This window comes from Nyctereutes procyonoides, unplaced genomic scaffold (assembly GCF_905146905.1).
Source record: "Nyctereutes procyonoides isolate TBG_1078 unplaced genomic scaffold, NYPRO_anot_genome, whole genome shotgun sequence".
Classification (NCBI taxonomy): domain Eukaryota; kingdom Metazoa; phylum Chordata; class Mammalia; order Carnivora; family Canidae; genus Nyctereutes; species Nyctereutes procyonoides.
Genome location: NW_026575160.1, coordinates 8508327 through 8526225, shown reverse-complemented (window position 1 = coordinate 8526225; position 17899 = coordinate 8508327). Strand labels below are relative to the sequence as shown.

General features: G+C 36.5%; 1 protein-coding gene across 1 annotated transcript in view; it reads right to left on the bottom strand.

Moving 5' to 3' along the window:
* Positions 1-17899, bottom strand: part of ABCB5 (ATP binding cassette subfamily B member 5) — a 124908-nt gene that overhangs the window by 24720 nt on the left and 82289 nt on the right. Inside the window, exons 19-22 of the mRNA XM_055314751.1 lie at positions 16968-17051; positions 7249-7452; positions 3917-4017; positions 2406-2546 (exon numbers count right to left, since the gene is read on the bottom strand). Of these exons, the coding sequence (XP_055170726.1) occupies positions 2406-2546; positions 3917-4017; positions 7249-7452; positions 16968-17051 (530 nt within the window). The remainder of the gene's footprint in view (positions 1-2405; positions 2547-3916; positions 4018-7248; positions 7453-16967; positions 17052-17899) is intronic.

Sequence of the window (17899 nt, the reverse complement as noted above, 5' to 3'; positions counted from 1 at the left end):
TGGTAGACCATGTGGTGTCCTGGTGAGTTTGATGATGGAAAGATGAGGTGGTTCTCTCTCTCTCTATCTCTTTTTGATAGAGCAAGAGCATGAGCAGGGAGGGACAGAGGGATTATTTTAAGCAGACTCCGTGCTTAGCTTGGAGCCTGACACAGGGCTTGATCTCAAGACCCTGAATAACCTGAGCTAAAATCAAGAGTCGGATGTTTAACGGCTGAGTCACTTAGGTGCCCCAGGGTAGTTCCCTATTGACTGCTTTGTTATGCCACTTTCAGGTAAACCCATTAGAAATTAATTTGGTTTATAACTTTTTAAAATGTATTTATTTTTTTAATTATCTTTTTAAAGATTTATTTAATTATATGAGAGAGAGTGAGTATCTGAGTGGAGTAAGGGGCAGAGGGAGAAAATATCCAAGCAGACTCCCACTGGGTGTGGAGCCCCACGCCACACAGGGCTCCATCTCACAAGGCATGAGATCAGGACCCGAGCTGAAACCAAGTCAGATACTTAACCAACTGAGCCACCCAGGTGTCCCAACAATGGTTTTTAAATATGAGAATTATTTTGTGAGAATTGATAAAATCATCAGACATCCTACATTAATATGAATATATTTAATTGGCTTGCCTTCTACTAATACTAAAGACCAATAACCCTGAAGAACTGAGACCCTAGGGATTTAAAGATGGCTGCAGAAAGTTCAGAGCAAAATGAGGAAAATATGTTCTGAGTCAAACATTTGGCTTGCAAACAAACTTTTGGAATACAACCAACTTTAAAGCTTGTGATTGCTTGTATCACATAAGACCAAGGGAAAAACTTGCTAATTTAGTGCAGGCTGATGAGCTGAATAAATTACTATAAATGATTCTATATTTGGTTTCTTGTTAATCTAAGTAAATTAGTCTGTGTAATCAGAATGAGGCCCACCACTAAATGTCATATTGTGGTTTATGTGTTCATACAGGCAATATTGCACACTATTTTAAGCTGTAGGAGAACCCAGAACAATGAGCTTACAATTTCTGTTGTGATTTTGAATACAGATATTCCATTTTATTTCTGGAAATCTGCTTCCAGAAAACTGCTAAGGGGACTTATAGTCAGGTAAGATTCAGGAATACTGGGTTGGTGAACTGTAGACTATTTACTTCTGAGTGCCTAGCAAAAAAAATTCCTAGGAACTCAGTTAATATTTGATAAATAAATAAATGCATAATCACATGAATAGGAACCAAAAATTATTGCAAATTATTCTGAAATTATTTGGCTTCAAATGACTTTTTAAAAAAACAAGATTATATTTATTTATATTTATCTGAGAGAGAGAGAGGACAAATGGGGGAGAGGGCAAAGGGAGAGAGAGCAGACTCTCTACCGAGCAAGGAGCCCAATGTGGGGCTATTTCCCAGAAATCCAGGGTCATGACCTGCACCAAAAGCAGATGCTCAACTGACTGAGCCACCCAGGTGCCCTGGCTTCAAATGACTATTTCTCATTTCCTCAAATTGAATATATCCTCAAAATATAAATATGTACCATCATGGAGGAATTTAAAAAAATGTGCCCGAGTCTTGGGAGGCAAACCCCAAAGGGCAGTTCCCAACATATTTTGCCAAATGGCAGCATATTTGGAACAGGTGTAATCTCCCAAGTCAGTATTCTGAAGAGGCTGACCCTTGCTTTGATGTATATGTTTTGGTGGGCTTGTAAAAAAACATAACATTATTTTTGGAGTCAAATATCGTATAGATTTCTCTAGCTCTAAATATTTAGCAGTGACATTTATGATACAGATTAGCAACGTTCTGTCATTTTAGGGAGACTTAGGAAGTTCAGAATTAACACTCAAAATCAATTTTTCTAATTTCAGAAGTTGAAGTTAGGTGTTCCTAGAAAGTAAAGCAACTTGTAACTATGTGAACAAAATTCCAAAATGGAAACTCAAACAAGTGACTTGGGAAGAGGCAGCCTCATTGGGATGCCATGATCAATTTCAAATATGACTTTTCTTTGCTTAGTAAAGAACTCAACCTCACTAATGTACAGTCTTAGTTGATAATGCCATCTCCACCCTGAGAGTTCCATGAAGTCTTACAAATTCTTGAAGGAATGGATGACAAGAAGGCATATTTTATTCCTACATTCCTACATTATAGTAAACTGAAATAGGGAGAAATTCATTTGCAAGTTTAACTCAGACTACCTAATACTATATTAGTATCAGTTTACTAGGTAAGACTGCACTAAGAGATATTAAATAAAAAAATATTTAAAAATTTTCCCAACATGTATTTTCCATATATGTGATTTAAATGATAGATGAAGCATAAAGTAGGCATCTTTCTGGTTAATTTAAGTACTTAACCCATTTACAGGATTTAAATATTTGTGCAACTTACACGAATATGCCCTCTGGGGTTACTCGTCCAGCTTGAATTAAATAGGCTCCAAATCGAAACCCCATTGCATAGGCAAAATATAGAAAAGCATGGCTGAATGCATAGCAACTTCCAAAGATGTGTGCTTTCTTCAAAGTATTTCTGAAATGCACAAAATTTACTAAGTAATGGGATGTTATTTAGTATAGCAAGTTGATTTTAATATATGTAGAGTAATGAATACAGAAGACTAGACATGGAATCATTTAAGGGATATACGTTTTTCTAAGAATGAAAGTGAATTTTTTTAAATGAGAATTATTATAGAGAAAATAGGCAATATAATTATTCTCTCTATAGTTATATACTCTGTAGTTCAGTGTAACAAAGTTGCCTCTGCTTTCAAATGAATGGACAAAGTCTGTGAATGAACGGCTTATCAAAGAGTTGAAGAGATTTGGTTTTGAAGTATTTAGAAATATTTTCTATTGTAACCTTTCACTAACATAATAAATAGTGGAAATTAAAAGGTGGTACCAACCACAAGTATGAATGTAAAAGAGTACAAAGCTATCTCTCTGATAAATACAGATAGTATCACTACGTAAATGTGATGAGGACTAGTTTAAAATTAAGAGGAGTGATGATATCTATCTATATATCTATCTATATATATATATTTAAAGATTTTATTTATGAGAGACACACAGAGAGAGGCAGAGACACAGGCGGAGGGAGAAGCAGGCTCCATGCAGGGAGCCCGACGTGGGACTTGATTCCAGGTCTCCAGGATCCCGCCCTGAACTGAAGGGAGGTACTAAACACTGCTGAGCCACCCGGGCTGCCCAGCATTTGTATATATAAAGTATATATATATATATATATATATATATATATATATACTTACTTTCTTTCTTGAATATGTTATTTCCTCAATTTTGTTTTAGGAAAATAATGCTGAGTGAAGTAAGTCAATCGGAGAAAGACAAACAGTGTATGTTCTCATTCATTTGGGGAATATGAATAATAGTGAAAGGGAATATAAGGGAAGGGAGAAGAAATGTGTGGGAAATATCAGAAAGGGAGACAGAACATAAAGACTTCTAACTCTGGGAAATGAACTAGGGGTGGTGGAAGGGTGGAGGGCGGGGGTGGGGGTGAATGGGTGACGGGCACTAAGGGGGACACTTGACGGAATGAGCACTGGGTGTTATTCTGTATGTTAGTAAATTGAACACCAATAAAAATTAATTTATAAAAAAAATTAAAAAAGGAAAATAATGAAAATGTGCAAAGTTTGTAGTAATTCATAGCAATGTGAAAGGACTAAAATATTCTACATGTGCTTGCTCTCAGTTCCTTTTCTAGTCTCCTCTTGGTGAAGTCATATGAGAAATTATGAAGTGCCATTATTAGGAAAGATTCCAGAGCAAACAAATCGTCTTGTCAAAAACCACTGGAGTCTCCAAGAAGACTGCCGTTACAGGGACAACTATAGTTAGTTAATGAAGTCAGTATGAATTTACAATCACCTGTGCTGTGCCTGAAGTGTCTCCTCATATGTTTGTTCAAAGGCTTTTTCTCTTGTTAATGACACTATAGTCCGAATGTTTTCCACAGCTTCAGTTGCTATCTTATAAAATAGGACAATAAAATAAAGAAATAAAATTAGTAACAGTTAAACTCTGGTTGTGAATTCCAGTCACTTATACTGGGGGCATATAAAGAATAGTATTAACTTTTTCTGACAAGTTTTCTTAGCTTCTTTTTTTCTTTCCCAAAAACAAGATAGGAAAATAACATTTTAGGATACTAGGCTTAAGGAAAATTTCTTTTGAAAAGATTCAACCCACTGATCTAAATTCAGTTCCCTTGGAGTCTTCACTGAATTTCTAGTTAAACTGGTTCCATAGGCAGAGAGATCAAACATTAGCATTATGTTCATATGCAATTATGCAAAGAAATTATGAGATAATTCAAGAAAACAGTAGACAGAATCGAATAAATAATTATTTGATTCAGCACAACAATGCAAATAGCAACCAAAAAACTCAGAACACTGCAGAAAAGTAAAATGGGTATGGCTATTAAATGCTATATGTTATAGCTGTTTCTTTTTGATATCTGTGAACTTAAGAAGATATTTAATTTAAATATGGTTAATGAGGGATGCCTGGGTGGCTCAGAGGTTGAGCGTCTGCCTTTGATTCAGAGCGTGATCCCAGGGTCCAGGATCGAGTCCCACATCAGGCTCCTGCAGAGAGCCTGCTTCTCCCTCTGCCTATGTCTCTGTGTCTCTCTGTCGCTAACAACAACAACAAAAAATCTTTAAAATTAATTAATTTATTTTAGAGACAGAATGAGAGAGAGAGAGCAAGAGAGAGTACATGAGCAGAGGGAAGGGCAAAGGGAAAGGGAGAGAAAGAATCATTATGCAGATTCCCTACTGAGTATGGAGCCTGACTTGGGACTCAGTCCCAACACCTCAATATCATCACCTGAGCTGAAATCAGGAGTCAGCCACTTAACTGACTGAGCCATCAAGGCCCCCCGATGCTTTTCCATATTTCTATGATTTTTGAAAAAGAAGGAACAATCACATGGGATCCAAAACAGAGGAGAGTTTTGGCTTAGAGTAACTTGTTGGACATGAGAACACATGTTGACTTTAAAGAGAAACTTGCTGCTTTCACATTCTATTTCTATAATGGCAGAGTAGAATGTGGGACAGAAGAAGACCTAGGTTGACATCTAGTGTTATTTAAAAAATGACTTGTGTTACAGAAGAGAACCAGATTTCTGGATAGTGGGCAGGATACCTGGATTCTGCTCTCAATTTTGACTTTGAGTTGTTCTAAATTCTCATTAATTTCAAAGTAAGCTCAAAGAACCCTCCATTTGTAACATATGCTGTAGTATGCAAGAAAAATGGGTAAAAATGCTGAAAACTTGAGGGAAAAAAATGAACCAAAAAAATCTTTGTGATCATTTTTCACAATGGAGAAAAGACTAATATCAACATAGAATCCTAGAAAATAGTCTTCTGTAAAAAATCAAAAAACTAATATGGCTATTTTAAGTCTGAAAAATGAAACATTTGACGATTTGTTCAAATTTATATGTGCAACGGAAGAAGAATGAATATATTTTATTGGTCCCTATTCTAAGTTTTGGTGTTTAGTAAATACGTTAAAAGCCAATGAGAAAGACACAGATTATTTGTTTGATTAGACTTACTGATGTATAATCAGGGATATTCAAATAATCCCGAAAGGAAAAATCGAAGGACACATATACAACTAAAGCTCAGGATATAAAAATTAAGATGAACAAATATATTTAATTAGGGCTCCATTAATTTGGAACTTGTGATAATTTGCACTACAAGGAGGGCCAAACAACTCACTGTCTCTGAGGCAAATATATCCTATATCCTAAATGGTTCAGTCTGTACTGGCCAAGTTCTTATTTAGTCCAAGGAAGGTGAAAAGGTCCAAGGGTCACACAAACCAGATATTGATGAGTCATATACTTGGCATCCCTATTCATTGTTCATGCTACTTATAATGTGCCAACTATGACAGTCACTGTGATATAGACCATGACTTGTATTAAAATCATTTTCAGATTCAGAGGATGTTCACCCAAGTGATAAAAGTCCTCGAAACTATACCAGGAGAGGAACAGCTTAAAGACCTGGGGATGGAGAGAAGAGAAGAGATGACGACTTGGCATTTACATGTTGCAGCTTCCTAAAGGCTGCCGTGAGAAACAGGCATGGACCTCTGCTGAGATGAAAGCCAAGAAGGGTAGGATAAAAGGCCACCAACAAACAAGCAGACAAACACCAAAACCAAAAACTGCCTGTCATCCGAAGGCTTTTCAGAGGTAGGCAGCCTGAGAAAGTAATGCACTGCTTGCCACTGGAGGAAAAGGATGGGTAAAAGATGGACACTTGTTAGAGATGTTGTACAAGGGATTCCTTCTTTGGGTAAGTGGTCGGATCAAATGACATTTCTTTCAATTCTTAGATGCTATGATACTACAGTACTAATTTCCCCGAAACCTCTAATACTATTGTTCATGAGAAACTTAAAGATAACTAAGCATTTTCCCAGTAATTAAAATGTTCATTTTGGTCAGTATAAAGATAGTCCTTGCTTCTAAAATCTTATTTATGCACTGTCAGTAACAGCAAATTGACTTATATCCAGTTACTATTATATTTCCTCTACATTTTGAAAAATAATTATAATTATTTAAGAAAATTTAATTATTCAACAGAGAATGGGGAATCATGATGTTAGCAAGTTCTCCCATGATATGGTAATATGGCTGGCATTGAGTGCATACTGTCTTCCAGACATTATTCTAAGTATCTTGCATATAATAATGCTAAGTGTTTTGTATAATACTTAGAAAAATCTGCAAGTGGTATTATTATTATTCCCACTTTGCAGAGGAAGAAATTGAAGTCCAGAAAGGTTGATATAACTTGCTCAATTAATCCTATTACTATAGCATTATCTACACCCCATCCTAACTATGCATTTTTTTTTTAAGATTTCATTTACTTATTCATGAGAGACACAGAGAGAAAGAGAGAGGCAGAGACACAGGCAGAGGGAGAAGCAGGCTCCATGCAGGGAGCCAGATGTGGGACTCGATCCCTGGTCTCCAGGATCAGGCCCTGGGCTGAAGGCGGTGCTAAACTGCTGAGCCGCCCGGGCTGCCCCTGTATGCATTTCAATACACATATACCACTTTACAAATTCCTAAGAAAGGAAGTTAGCATACTGTAAAAATGGGAACTCTCACTGTTTTCCTCTTAAAATGTTATGACGGTAACAAGTCTTTATTTTACCTTCCCAGCATGCTTAAGTTCTTGCTTATCCTTGTTGGCAAATCCAGTCATAGCTGTGGTTTCAATCATTCCTGTCAGAGCAAGTATTGGAGCAATACACAGAATCAAGAGTGTCATCTCCCATCCATATATGAAGGAAATGATAATTGACAGTCCCATGTTAGTTGCATTTTGTGTTAAGACACCAATCCTTGAACCTGTTGCCTATAATAAGACAGATTTTGAGAAAAAAATTAATCTTAAATTTACAAGAAATCTTATTATAGGGACACCTGGGTGGCTTAGTAGTTGAGCATCTGCCTTTGGCTCAGGGTGCGATCCCGGGGTTCTGGGGTGGACTCCCACATTGGGCTTTCTGTGGGGAGCCTGCTTCTCCCTCTGCCTATGTCTCTGCCTCTCTGTGTGTGTCTCTCATGAATAAATAAATAAAATCTTAAAAAAAAAAGAATTCTTATAGTTTCTTACAAAACAAAGCAGGCTTTTTTTTAGGATTTATATTTACATTTTTACTTTGAACTTGTACTTAGAAATTAAATAATACCCATACTTAAAAAACTGTCCACTACTAAGGAGTCAATGCTTTGTGGGAGAGACGGGGAAGGCAAGAGCAGGGGAAGGGAGAACCAGACACCCCACTGAGCAGGGAGTCAGACATAGGGCTCGATCCCAGGACCCTGGGATCATGACCTAAGCTGGAAGCAGATGCTTGATGGACTGAGCCACCCAGCTGCCCCTGCTTTGTCTATCTTATGTTGGATGTTCCTATCATTCTCTGAATATGTCCTTACTTTTTGACCAAAAATATTCTCCAGGCTCTACCCTTGGAATCTATCATTTCTCCAAGGAGTCCTGGTTCCTTTTGGTGGATAATGTTATTTAGAAGTCAATACATGGTATTAGTTGTGATAGCCATTAATATTGTGAAAGAACTAAGGAATGTGTGTGTAAAGATGTATGCACAAGCTGAAATCTATATTTCTCTCTTTATATGAATCATGAATTCACATCAATATTTCTAATTCCAATCCAGCACCACAAAGTTATTTTCAACTTTCTCCCTTCTTATATTTGTTATCCTGTTCTGCAACAATGGGAAACCTGGCTCCCATTTTTAAAAATAGATTTATGTAATCATACTTTGCATGTAACTAATTTGATATCATGGCCCCTGTTCCTCCCCTGCATGGACACCTTTCTTCCTCTGTTCCAGCTTGGCTTTCCCATACCTGGCTGCCACATACATGTATGTGCAACTCACTATATGCGGCCTCCAAAACCCAACCCTTTCTTCTTTTTTCAACCAAGGGGCTGGCACTCTTGGTCACTATACTGTAGTAGTGCTAAATTTAGTGATTTATAGTATTCATTAAAGTTTACACTTTGGACATCATGTCTTATATTCCATTTTCTGCATTTTATAATTGGTTTTCATTGATCAAAGGTCTAAAGCAGCATTATCAAGATATATCAAAAAGGAGTTGGAGACATCATGGTATAAGGTAACTTAAAAAAATTATGAAAAAATCCCTAATAAGTAGAAATATCTTTATAACTATTTTATGAGAACTGTATGTCTTATGAATCAACTTTTAGTGGGACACATGATAAGTAATCAACCAAAATGTTAAATTCCTTTAATGCTCAGATAAAAAAATGAGACTCCATTTGCCTAGAAAAGTAGCTATAATCAACAACTGAATGGGGAGCCCGACACGGGGCTTGGTCCCAGGACCCCGGGATCATGACCAGAACCAAAGGCAGATGCTTGACTGACTAAGCCACCCAGGTGCCCCCAACTTTTCACTATTAAAAATAAAGATGTAAGGCACCTGGGTGGCTCAGTCAGTTAAGTGGCTGCCTTTGGTAACGGTCATGGTCCTGGATCCTGGAATTGAGTCCTGTATCAGGCTCCCCACTGGGTGTCTGCTTCTCCCTGTATGTCTCTGCCTCTCTTTGTGTCTCTCATGAATAAATAAATAAAATCTTTTAAAAAAAAGAGGTAATAAGCATCGTTGTGCAAAATGTTTATGCTCATCTTTTCTTTCCTAATGTTAAATACCTAGAATTATAGTTAAAGAGTATAAACTCTTACATTCTTGATAGATATTATCAAATTGCTTCTCTAGGAGACTATATCAGTTTTCACTAAGGTACCCTCAAATTAGTGTCATTATTAAAATAACAACAAGAAAAAGCCCTGCATTCCTCAAGGCTCTGCTTTATTCCTAAAATATTTTTCTGGCTTTAGGTTCAAGATGGCATTTGCTAATCTGCTGTTTCTCTATTTCTCACTAGACTATGAAAGAAAACTTCAAAAAGCAAAAACAAGTAACAAGAGCAAACACCAAACAAACCATGAAATGATGAAAACTAAGACAGATAAACTATTTTAAGTGTCTTAGGCTATTATATTCTAAGACCTAAGAGGTTGAAATACGAATGTTATTTGCTTCTTAATGCTGACTTATACTCTGTCTCTTGAGAGTTGAAAGATGATGCTAGACATACATGATATTGTGTGTTATGGGATGAACTGTGTCACTCCCCACCCCCAAATTCGTATGTTGCAGTCTTGACTTCCAGTACTTCAGAATGTCACTGTATTTGAAATGAGGTCTTTAAAGAGGTAATTAAGTTAAAACAAGGTCTCTAGTGTGAGCCCTACTTCAGTGTGACTGATGTTCTTAGAAGAAAAGGAAATTTGAATGCACACATGCACACACATGGGAAAGACCATATGAGGAAATAGCAATAAGATAGCTGTCTACAAGTCAAGCACAGAGGATTCAAAATGAAACCAATCCTGCTGACACCTTTTTCTTGGGCTTCTAACCTTCAGAACTGTGAGGAAATAAATTACTGTGGTGTAAGCCATCCAGTTTGTGGTACTTTGTTATGGCAGCCCTAGCAAATGAATACACTTACTTGTTCCTTTCCTCCCATCCCCTGCCTTTTGGTGATAGTGGTAGGATAAGAAAAATCTGAATATACAAAGATAAACTCAAAATGGATGAAAGATTTAAATGTGAGACAAGACTCCATCAAAATCCTAGAGGAGAACACAGGCAACACCCTTTTTGAACTTGGCCACAGTAACTTCTTGCAAGATACATCCACGAAAGCAAGAGAAACAAAAGCAAAAATGAACTATTGGGACTTCATCAAGATAAGAAGCTTTTGCACAGCAAAGGATACAGTCAACAAAACTCAAAGACAACCTACAGAATGGGAGAAGATATTTGCAAATAACATATCAGATAAAGGGCTAGTTTCCAAAATCTATAAAGAACTTATTAAACTCAACACCAAAGAAACAAACAATCCAATCATGAAATGGGCAAAAGACATGAAGAGAAATCTCACAGAGGAAGACATAGACATGGCTAACATGCACATGAGAAAATGCTCCGCATCACTTGCCATCAGGAAAATACAAATCAAAACCACAATGAGATACCACCTCACACCAGTGAGAATGGGGAAAATTAACAAGGCAGGAAACCACAAATGTTGGAGAGGATGCGGAGAAAAGGGAACCCTCTTACACTGTTGGTGGGAATGTGAACTGGTGCAGCCACTCTGGAAAACTGTGTGGAGGTTCCTCAAAGAATTAAAAATAGACCTGCCCTACGACCCAGCAATTGCACTGTTAGGGATTTACCCCAAAGATTCAGATGCAATGAAACGCCGGGACACCTGCACCCCGATGTTTCTAGCAGCAATGTCCACAATAGCCAAACTGTGGAAGGAGCCTCGGTGCCCATCGAAAGATGAATGGATAAAGAAGATGTGGTTTATGTATACAATGGAATATTACTCAGCCATTAGAAACGACAAATACCCACCATTTGCTTCAACGTGGATGGAACCGGAGGGTATTATGCTGAGTGAAGTAAGTCAATCGGAGAAGGACAAACAGTGTATGTTCTCATTCATTTGGGGAATATGAATAATAGTGAAGGGGAATATAAGGGAAGGGAGAAGAAATGTGTGGGAGATATCAGAAAGGGAGACAGAACATAAAGACTTCTAACTCTGGGAAATGAACTAGGGGTGGTGGAAGGGGAGGAGGGCGGGGGGTGGGGGTGAATGGGTGACGGGCACGGAGGGGGACACTTGACGGGATGAGCACTGGGTGTTATTCTGTATGTTGGTAAATTGAACACCAATAAAAATTAATTAAAAAAAAAGAAAAATCTGAATATGTATTTTTCTGTTCCAGGAAGAATTAACAGGAAATAATAGATATCTGGCCTTGAAAAATACTACAAGAACCAAAGGAAAATAGAAAATAGGCTTAAAGACCGAGAAGAGAGTGTACCTCTAGAAAGAATTTAGGACTGGAATCCAGGAAATTTAGTTAAACTTCCTTAGATTCTTTAGCAACATGCATAAAGATACAAGTTTTTCTTGGAAATTAAGAACAGGAAGTCATGATTAAATAATTCTTTAGATAACAATCTATGGGAATTTGCTAAATGCAAGAGAATACAACTTTTAAAAAAAGATTTTATTTATTTGAGAGAGAGCACACATGTGTGTGGCAGGGCAGAGCAAGAGGGAGAGAGAATCAAGCAGATTCCCTGCTGAGCTCCAAGCCCGGCACTGGCCTCAGTCTCATGACCTTGAGATCATTACCTGAGCTGAAACTGAGTTGGCTGCTTAACCAGGTGTGGCATCCGGGCACCTCGAGAATACAACTTTTATAAGAATGTTTATAACATACAAAGAGGAATGGCTAGTATAAGAAAATAAATGGAAGAAAACTCAGAAGGCAATTGTAGAAATAAAATTCCATATGACAGGATTTCTGCTTCTGGTTAACATGGGGTAATAAGAAATGGATTTATTCTCCCATATGAAAAAAAGGCAGAGATGGGAAACAAGGTGAATCCAAGACTGCCCTAGTTTAGCCCTTGAAAGAGCTTCTAGGCTGGATTGTAGAGTGAGCGTACTGAGACAGAACCCAACAGACTCCCTAAATTAAGTAGACAAAACTGAGAACCTGGGCCATCTAAGAAAGCTAGGGTTTGCAGCACAAAATACCAGAGAAGAGAAAGGCACACAGAAAGAGACATCTGAATATCTGCAGAGGGAAATATAAAAATATCCAGCACCCAAAAATGTTATATTCACAAAGTGTGACATTTAGTCAAAATTTACTACATATATAAAAAAGCAAAACAGGACCCATGATGTATATAAAAATCAATCTTTTGAAACTAACCCAGAACTGACACAAATGTTAAACTTAGTAGATAACGACATTAAAAGTTATTGGATAACATATATTCAAAAACTTAGGAGATAAGGGACATACAAAAAAGACCCACACCAAAATTTTACAAATGCAAATTTTAGTGTCCATAGTTTTATTGGAGTATAATCATGCCCTTTCTTTACCTATTGTTGTGAGTGGCTGTCTTAGAATTATGGAGTTGAGTGTTTGCTAGAGTAACCATACTGTCCTCACTGTGCAGTATCCTAACTTTGTACTGCTGCTCAGTGTGCTATAAATCTGTGATGCAGTTATAATTTGACAGCATGTTTTGTGCCACATGAACTGCTGTACTATGACATTTTATTTTAGTTTTAAAAATTCATTGTATGTCCATCATCTAAAAATAAGAAAGGAAGAGATAAGTAGACTTTGAATGTCCTGCTTTTAAGGCATAGTGGACTGTGGATTACTTTTTTAATCAGATGCCACAGTGTTGTGTTTATTATGACACTATATAGTACTAAAAATATACAAAATAGGTCAACATTTCCAGACTAACACTCATAATATTCTTAATTTGTTCAGAAACTTAGAAAATTTAAAATGGAATTTCTCATTTTAGTAGAATTTTGTTTTCTTTTTTTAAAGATTTTATTTTCTTTATTTTAGAGAGAGAGTGAGAGACAGAGAGCATGAGAGAGTGGAGAATCAGAGGGAGAAGCAGACTCCCCGCTTAGTGGGGAGCTTGACACAGGATTCCAAAATCATGATCTGAGCTGAAGGCAGACAACTGATTGAGTCATCCAACCACCTCGTGGTAGAATTTCTTGATAAAACTAAAAGTGAAAATGAAGCTGAAACCAAAGTAAGTTTCTGAGTGGCTCATTCATTAGCTAAGCAAAGAAAATCATTTATGGGTAGTGAATTAATTAAATTATGTTTAATTGCAGCTGTGGAAGAAATGTGTTCAGTGAGCATAAACCTATATCAGACGATTAGTCCTTTGGTGAGAACAGTTCCTCAAAAAGTTGACAACACTGCAGCAACACCAATAGTCCATCAGAAACCAGGGAAGTTTTTTAAAATAGTTTTTCCTGGCTCTTGATGGTCTGACATATGTTACTGATACTGCTTAGTTGTTGGTTTTTGAGGAATCAATGTTGAGTTTGAAGTGATTAAAAAATGTGCTGTTCTAAAAGGTCTGTGTGGAGCACCTATAGGTGATAATATTTTCAAAGAAGTTAAATGAAAATGATGACTAATATAGTTTGAATCACAAGTAACATCAAACTGTTTTATACACTTTTCATGTCAAGAAGTTAAATCAGGAAATGAGGTCCTAGCTCTGGCTAGAATCCAATCAATTTATCTGGCACTTGGAGTTAAATGAAATTTTTATGATTTCTTGGGGCAATATAATTATAGTTTCTGATGAGAAGAATTCTTGGAACTAACACTGTATCTGTCAGTGGTACATCAAGTATATATCGTGGTATGAATAACACACTTTCTTGTGGAGGAAAATGAGATAACACTTTTGGGTGATGAAAGGGGGTTGCTAAAATATACAGAAATAGGGTGCCTGGGTGGCTCAGCTGGTTGAGTATCTGCCTTTGATTCAGGTCCTGATCCCCAGGGTCCTGGGACTGAGCCTCACATCAGGTTCCCTGCTCCATGGGGAGTCTGTTTCTTCCTCTCCCTCTGTTCCTTGTCCCCTGCTCATGCTCTCTCTAATAAATAAAATCTTTTAAAAAGTATAGAAGTAATACCTTGTAGTTTGGTGGAATCAAGTTTCCCAAAGAATCTCAAATGGATTTGTACCTTTAATAACACTATATATTACACAAAAAATAGTCTGTTGACAGATGTATGGCAATAAGCCATTACTTTAGGCTGAAATAGTATCAGTTAAATTGGTTGTTTTCAATTAGGTATTTTAGGAATCATGTTGTTCTATGACTTTATTTCACTAACATATTTTTCTCATGACTTTCAAAGTAGCAGAGTTTCTAAAAATGGTTAAAAGTATTTTTTGGTGTATATTTTTTGGCCATTAGTAAAGGTTTCAAAGTAATATTTACTATTATGAAGGAGCTATTTTATGAACATTTACCCTAAATCATTTGATAAAATTTAACTGAAATTACATGATGAAGAAACTGAGATGGAATATGTCTTAAGTTGGTAAGATAGGAAATATGACCTTGACTTATTATTTCCTAATTCATCTCTAGTCTAGTGTATTTTGTGAAAAAATAAATAGCAAATTGAACTGGTAAATAATTCTTCCTTCAGTAGAAAGAGTATTCATTCAAGTTATATAGGAATCTGCCTTTATATTGCAAAGCAAAGGTTGATGTGAATTACATGCTAGTAGACATAGTCTCATTCTTGGAAAACTTCTTTGCTTGTCCTACTTTTTAAATTTGACAGCTTTAAAATCTCCCATCATTATTTCAACCATTTAATCTTTAGCTATTAGTTTTCATTCAATGAAAATGATCTGACTTGCTCAGAAATTATTATGAGACCAACATTTACAAATTGCAACAAGAAATTTTCCAGTGATCAAATGGTATTAGTCAGATGCCTGTTAATAATCAGGTTTTCAAATGTTTTCATTAATTTTTCTCAACCAGAGACAACACTATTTGTCAAAAACAGCTAATGAATGTAAAGAGAGTAATGTTGATCTTTCAGTTCTAATTCATTCTTTTGGCTGAAGTAAATACTTGTTAAAAAGAGATGTCATACATGTATAATATAGTTGCTAGTAGGGATGCATATTTCACTGGAATTTTAAAAAATTTGAATGATAGGAAGAGAAAAATATCAGCAAGGTAAAGAAAAAAATAGCAAATTTTGTGGGGTGGAGATTCAACTGGAATTATAGGGATATTTCTCCCTAAAGGAGTGAACCCTGTCATTCCTAAACAGAAATTGTCATTCAGATCATTCTATTGTGCTACGGAAGATTAATGCTATGCTTATTACTTGACTATTAAGGAAATTTTATCCATCATTTTTCCCCACTTATGCCAATAAAATTGATCTCAGCCCTATTTTATTTTATTTTTAAAGATATTTTATTTATTTATTCATGAGAGACAAAGAGGGAGGCAGAGACACAGGCAGAGGGAGAAGCAGGCTCCATGCAGGGAGCCTGATGTGGGACTCGATCCCGGGTCTCCAGGATCACGCCCTGGGCTGAAGGCAGCGCTAAACCGCTGAGGCACCCAGGCTGCCCTCAGCCTTATTTTAAAATATAAATTATGTCTAATAAATTTAGAGCCTTGCCTTCCAAATAATGAAAAGGAGTTTCAGGAAGAAATGAAGATGATGCCACTTTTCCTCTTGAGCTTTTTCTACAACATAAAATTAGTTTTGCAAGCCATTATGGATGTTTGTGAATATTCACAACTGTAACCAACTTGTTCTATTCTCTGGTAAGAAAAAATCTTTCTTTCTTTCTTTCTTTCTTTCTTTCTTTCTTTCTTTCTTTCTTTCTTTCTTTCTTCTTTCTTTCTTTCTTTCTTTCTTTCTTTCTTTCTTTCTTTCTTTCTTTCTTCTTTTCTTTTTTCTTTCTTTCTTTTCTATATTTTTTATTGGAGTTCGATTTGCCAACATATAGTATAATACCCAGTGCTCATCCTGTCAAGTGCCCCCCTCAGTGCCCATACCCAGTCACCCCGTCACCCCATCCCCCTGCCCACCTCCCCTTCCATTACCCCTTGTTCGTTTTCCAGAGTTAGGAATCTCTCATGTTCTGTCACCCTCTCTGAAAAATCTATCTTTAGAAGGAAAAACTACACTTTCTTCTTTTATTAAAACTTCTAAAAAAAAAAAGACTTCTAAATTGTGTGTATGTTTTCACTTGGCTACCTTTTCTTGTTTTACTATTTAATTCTGAACTCTTTTCTCTAACTCATTCTTTGTATCTTCTTTAGTCCTCTGGCTATCCTATTACATATGGTAAATCTTTTTTTTTTCCTTTTTAAATTATTATTTATATGATTATATAGTTGACATAGAATGTTATATTAGTTCCAGGTGTACAATGTAGTGATTCAATAACTTTTTTGTTGCTGTTGTTAAAAATATACAGAACTGGGATCCCTGGGTGGCGCAGCGGTTTAGCGCCTGCCTTTGGCCCAGGGCACGATCCTGGAGACCCGGGATCGAATCCCACGTCAGGCTCCCGGTGCATGGAGCCTGCTTCTCCCTCTGCCTATGTCTCTGCCTCTCTCTCTCTCTCTCTATCATAAATAAATAAAAATTAAAAAAAATATACAGAACTGAAAGGCTTCCTTATATCTTTCATTAAGAGCTCTCAGTTAGCCCTGAAACCTAACTGGTCTTTTTAAGGATGTGGATCATCTTAGTATAGCTTATAAATATGCACAGATACATTTGTGTGCATACATACACACTACATATATACACCATTTTAAGAATAAAAGAAGCCCTCCCTTCCCACCAAAAAAAGCGATATACATACTCCTTGGATCTGTGCTATATCTATGGCTAATATTGATGTCAAGGCTCCTGTGCTGTTTTCCTTATCATCAAACCATGAAATATCCTAGAGAAAAAGGAGAATTAACATTGGTTATAAAAAAAAAAACCCAAACCAAACCAAAATAAAAAACTTCATGGTTATTAAAAAGATTCTTTTCTGATTTGTGAGTCGGGTGTAATAAGTCAGAAGACATTTACTTGCCCCCCCACTCTCAGATTTAATTCTTTTAAATACTATGGATCAAATGACCTTTGTTTCTTCACACAGATTTATATTTAGATACAAAATGAAGAATGTATTATTGGAACCATCACCAATACTACAAGACTGTACAATAATTAACATAAAAAATGGTCATTTTGGATGACCAAGTAAGTTGTAATTATACTCCATAAGTAATTTGTGAAGAGCAGACTATTTCAAATGTTTTTTTTTTAAGATTTTCTTTATTTATTCATGAGAGGCACACACACACAGAGACAGACAGACAGACAGACAGAGACACAGGCAGAGGGAGAAGCAGACTCCATGCAGGGAGCCCGACGTGGGACTCGATCCAGGGTCTCCAGGATCACGCCCGGGCTGAAGGTGGCGCTAAACCGCTGAGCCACCAAACTATTTCAAATGTTAATGCACAAAACAATTTAGAAATATTTCCAAGTAAGAACAAATATTGTTAAAATGCCTACATTATCCAAAGCAACTTACACATTTAATACAATCCCTATCAAAATACCACCAGCATTTTTCACAGAGCGAGAACAAACAATCCCAAAATTTGTATGGAATCACCCAAAGACCCCAAAGCAGCCTTGAAAAATAAAAGCAAAGCTGGAGGCATTACAATTCTAGACTACAAGCTGTGTTAGAAGACAGAATTGTACTGGCATCAAGATGTTATGGTACCGGCA